We start from the raw sequence: 5,376 nt of genomic DNA, 5'->3' as shown, positions 1-5,376 counted from the left end.
CTAACATATGTGAATATGCTTAAAGCGTAGGTTACAGACGGGGCGCCATTATGTTCTGTTTATTTGTAAGTGTTGCAAATTTTTCTTTTTAATGAATTTTCATATCGCGGCGTTTGAGTGTAATGAATAAGTTGTATGAGCGTGTACGTTATCTTGTATCAAATTTAAATTGTTGAAATTTCAATATAAAATTTTTATTTTCAACTTATTAATTATTTTTTTTTTTTAACATAAAATGTTAAATATTTTTAATGAGAATCTTAATAATTTTAAATATGCGAGAAAGAATCTTATATACAAACGAGTCTGGTATGCATCGCTGCATTTATAAAAAAGTTTACCGCTTTGATATCACCATAAAGATAGAAATGTGGCGCACTTAAAAGTGAAGGCTATATAAAATGTAGATAAAAATTTGAAAGTCTTACGAGTATCACTCTCAAATAACTCGTAACCGACTGTCGATTATTCAAGATTTCCACTCAGCTCTATACCTTTAATCAGCCCTTTTATTATTATTTATGGTTCACATTTTGTATCTTAATCTAGTACAACAGTAAAATAATATTCGAAAATTATTATTTTATTGAATTATGTATATATTTTGCATTCATAATTAAGTACATATACATATGTATATAAAAATATTACTTGAAAATTTTGTGAAATTGAAATTAAAATTATTTAATTTGCAAATTAAAATTTTTCGATTTATTTAATTAAATAGTGTTAAAAAATATTTTCATTTTTTTGTTTATTGATAAAAAACCAAAGCACTCCACTTTTTATTATAGAATAATAAAATTAATTCAAAATATTTGATTAAAAAACTCGAGTCATATTCAATGATTTCTAAAATAAGCACATATAAATTTTGCCAATTTCTATTTAATATTAAAATATGGTCAAAATATGTACAGAACTAATGGGAGATTTACGGGTCAGGAACCAGTAGAATTCACCAATCAAAAGAATTGCGCAGTCCGTAATAGCGCGATACGCGATAGAAAAGAGTCCGCAGGACAAAAAGGGGTATGGGAAGGTCACGGTTAACATGGAGAAAGTAAGCCGCAAAAGAAATTTGCATAAACTGGAAAAACATGGCAAAAATAAAAATATTGACGTAAAAAAGAGTTCGATAGATAGGTTTTGTTTAAGCCCTATGTTCCCCAAAATAGTAAAGCGAATAATCAAACAGCTGAATTTCATTTCTCTAGCTTAGGAGTTGAAGGCAAAAAGGTTAAAATTATAAGTGAATTCAAAATTTCTGTGTAAGTTTTTGAAATTTATAGTATTATTGATTGTTTATCTTATTTATGAAATAATTTTATGAAATAAATTGCGGAATCTTCTATATGCATTCTAGAATATTGCCCTTCCGATTTAGACGTAGGTATAAATTTCCGCTATTTCTATTATTACCGTTGTATTGTGGTGGCTTTGTTGTATTCAAATTTCTCCTTTAATAAAGAATAATCTCTTTTCATTGATTCTTTTATATTATAATTGCATATAGATATATAAATATTCATACATATATAAATTTTTTGATTATTATGACATACGTTAAAATAAAGATGAATTTAATTTATCATATTTATATATACATATACACCCAGCGCAGAAAAAACCCTCGCACGGTACTCTTTTAATAAATTCTTTTAAAATAGGGTATTTAAATCAAATAAACACAAAAATTTGGTTCAAATTTTTTCAAGATACTATATTTTTAACAATTTTAAATAAAATTTAATACGAAAAAAATAAATGCATATCCAGGAATTTAAAATTTTTAAACCCAATGGTCATAATATAGAAAAACATCAAAATTTAAACTTAAAAATCAAGGTCTTAAAATTCATTCATTCACAATATCTTAAGTTTAACTAAAAAATTACACATTATTATTGAAATTGCAAGTAACCAGTAGATTAATAAAAGCAAAAATATTAATAATAGAAGGTATAACCATGGTAATTAACATTTAGTACTTGGTTGAAAAACCTCTTGCTTTAACGACAGCTTCAACCCTACGAGCCATTGAAAAATACAAACTTTCAAGGTATTCGACGTTTATTTCCTCATACCAAACCTTCTCGATGATGTTTTTCATCTCCACTAGAGATTGTGGCCGTTCAGCCCGGTTTTTTTTACCCATCATACTCCAGCAATTCTCAATGGGATTGAGGTCTGGACTGTTTCCAGGCCAAGGAAGTGACGAAATCCCTAAATCAGTCTTGCAGTTTCGAACCTAAAAAAAAAAAAAAAACCGTAAAATTAATTTAAAATACAAAAATTTTGAAATCACAAGAGAAATTCTCACCGTTTTAGCTCTATGGCATGGCGCAGAATCATCTTGAAAAATTACATTTTGAGTATATTCAGAAAGTTGCTCAATTGTTGGAACTACACCTTCGTTGATAATTTTTATGTACTCCTGAGCATTTCCTACACCTTCCAGAAGAATTAGCCTTCCAACACCATACCTTGTAATGGCCCCAAAAACCATTATATAGGGTGAAAACTTCATTGTTGGCAAAACGCAATTTTGTGAATAACGTTCTCCTGTTCTACGCCGAACTGTGAGCGATCCATCAGGTCCAATCAAGTAGAATTTAGACTCGTCAGAAAAAATCACTTTTCAACAGTCTTCCACAGTCCAGTTTTTACAAGTATTTGCCCATTTCAAACGCTGCGACTTCATTTTCTTCGACAAAAGGGGCTTTTTAGCTGGCTTTCGGGCTTCCATTCCTAACTTATTCAACTCAATTTGCATTGTTCGTATTGAAATTCGCTTTCCAGTTTGCTTTTGAAATATCTTTCTAACTTGGCCCGCATTTGAAAATCGATTTCGAAGTGAAATTCGTTTCAAAAGTCTTTCATCCCTTTCATTAAGAAGCTTCGGCCTTCCACTTCCAGTTTTTCGCTCCAAAGAGCCAGAAATAATATAATTTTTTAAAAAATTTCTCATACTCCATTCGTTTGTCCCTAATATTATCGCAATTTGTCTATTTGATACACCATTCTCATGTAGCGCTAATATTTTAGCTTTTTATTCAAGAGATAACACCATATTTTTAACTTATTTTTTGTATGAAACTTGAACTTCTTATTAAAAACCACATAACTTTAAACGATAAACAAAAAAGTAACTGTTCCTTACATTAAGGGAAGACACCAAAATAAAAAACAAAACTCAATATTTAATTGAGTGAGACCACTTTAGTATGAAAATTAATTAAATACAGAATTTCGAAAAAAAATGAAGTGCGAGGGTTTTTTCTGCGCTGGGTGTACATATAGACCGCAAATATTTATGCAAGAACAAAATTTATTATAAAATGGGGTTATTCTGCAGGTTATAATTATACACGCCTATATACGCTATTTCGTATTTATATAGGTATATATACAATTAATAAAAGTGAATAAGTTTATTTGTTAATGTACGTATAAGGTATATGACGCATATATGAACGCGGATTATATATTATAAGTACATATCTCATATAATATTTAGTCTTCGAGGATTAAAATTAATTGATTCATAATAAAGGTTCGGTTTCCCTTAGGTCAATTTATTAATAATGTGCGTATAATGGAATATAAATAAATAAACATATGAATATATACAAATATATTTATATTTGTATATATTTGATAAAATTGTATATAGGCACACGTATACAATTTTAATAAATATTAATATTGGGTTTTAATTTAAAATTTTAATTTGAATTTTCAAATCTGAATATGTAAAATTTAAATTTTTTTTTAAAAAAATTTAAGAGTTTTGTATCATAGTGATTCTCTTGTGAGGCAAATTAGAATTGTGTGAGAATTAATGGTGTGAGTTAGGAGGTGAATTACGTGTGATAGGAGTTGAATTCAATACTTTTCAATAAAATTTTTTAAATACCAAATAGAAGTGAAGTGAAGAGTAAACTCACCATATAACTATCAACTATCCTGCAAGTTTTTTACAATGTAATTAAAATTTTTTCAATATGCTAAATTTTGCTCTACTGCTAATTTATGCTTCATATCCAACGTCGAAATTTAGCAAAAATGTGCTGGTTATTTCGTGAAATTTTATTACTGTTAAATAAAACGGATGGATAAATACTTTCATAACGCAATAGAATAAGTGCTGACCTGCCATTAATACTGAATCAATACTTTTTCTAATTTAATGAAAAATATTACATATTTCATGGGGTTTGAAATTTGCCCCAATATAAAATCCTGACATTTCTCTCTTCCTCTCTATCTATTCAATGATTTTAATTTCAATATTAATTTCATTCTTTTCTATTTTTTGTAGTAGCATTGGTGTTGCACATCATTTTGTTGCTTTTTAAAATTAAATCCAAATCCGATAAAAAACCAAAAAGTTTTATTCAAATTGTGTTTTTATTTTGAATGGAAAATTATTCACAGTCTTCTTATTATCATTAGAAAGAAAATTTCAAAGTGATTTTTTTTAAATCTAATAAACAGGTCATTTCTACCCACCATTATAAATGTCATCATATTATAATTTGTAACATTAAAAATAAATTAAAATAGTTTCATTTTACAATGTTCTGAGATTCTTTTATAATGAAGTGAAATTTTTCCAAAAATAAATGAGAATTACCGAAAATATTTGAGCAGAGCTGAAGAGAAATAAAAATTTGATAATAGATGGCGAATGAATTTGAAATGACAGGGATATATAAAAGATTATATTGTTACATAGTTATTCATATGTACGAAATAATAAAATATAATAGTGTAGTTATAGGTTATGTTTAGAGTTTCTGAAACATTTATAATGTCATTTGTATGCTATAATCTTATTACAAGTCTTACATAACCATTCTGGATTTCACATAATATAAACGTTATGTGCTTATACTTTATGTACCTAATAAAAAATGTATAAAATTAAAAAGTTGTCTGCTACTTTTTCGTTTGGGTTTTTTGTTTCCTTTAGTTTATTATTTCAACCATAAAATGCATACATATACATATGATATGTGCATATAAGGGCTGTAATAAAAAACGTAATCATAATATCATTCAAGTCATCATCATCGACTTGTCTGTATGTATATCTACAATGTTTACTTACAAGTTAGAGACATAGTTATTTGAAAAATTTGAATTTTAATTTTACAATAGGGTTACCAGGTTTAGCAGGTTTAAAAAACAAACAAATAAGTAGTATACATTTATATAATTTGACTTCCTGGGATTTAACTTCTTTAAAAAGTTTGTTCGATCGGAAACATTAAAAAGAAATCTATTAAATAGAATAGAATAAGATAAACATTGTTGAAATTGTGATTATTCCAAGGTAGGTGGGCAAATAAGCCTTATTTTATTTCTTCT

General features: G+C 27.3%; 1 protein-coding gene across 1 annotated transcript; it reads right to left on the bottom strand.

Annotated features, from left to right (window-relative positions):
* Window positions 1-2,641: 2,641 nt before the first annotated feature.
* Window positions 2,642-5,129, bottom strand: LOC129606946 (uncharacterized). Its single transcript, XM_055517594.1, has 2 exons — window positions 5,117-5,129; window positions 2,642-3,048 (listed from the first exon to the last, which is right to left on the bottom strand). The coding sequence occupies exons 1-2, from the start codon at window positions 5,127-5,129 to the stop codon at window positions 2,642-2,644; spliced, it is 420 nt and encodes a 139-aa protein (XP_055373569.1).
* Between the last annotated feature and the right edge of the window lie 247 nt (window positions 5,130-5,376).

The sequence above is a fragment of the Condylostylus longicornis genome, unplaced genomic scaffold (genome assembly GCF_029603195.1).
Source record: "Condylostylus longicornis isolate FDR11 unplaced genomic scaffold, ASM2960319v2 ptg000022l, whole genome shotgun sequence".
NCBI lineage: Eukaryota > Metazoa > Arthropoda > Insecta > Diptera > Dolichopodidae > Condylostylus > Condylostylus longicornis.
The sequence above is the reverse complement of the archived record's forward strand: the minus strand, read 5'-3'. Positions and strand labels throughout refer to the sequence as shown.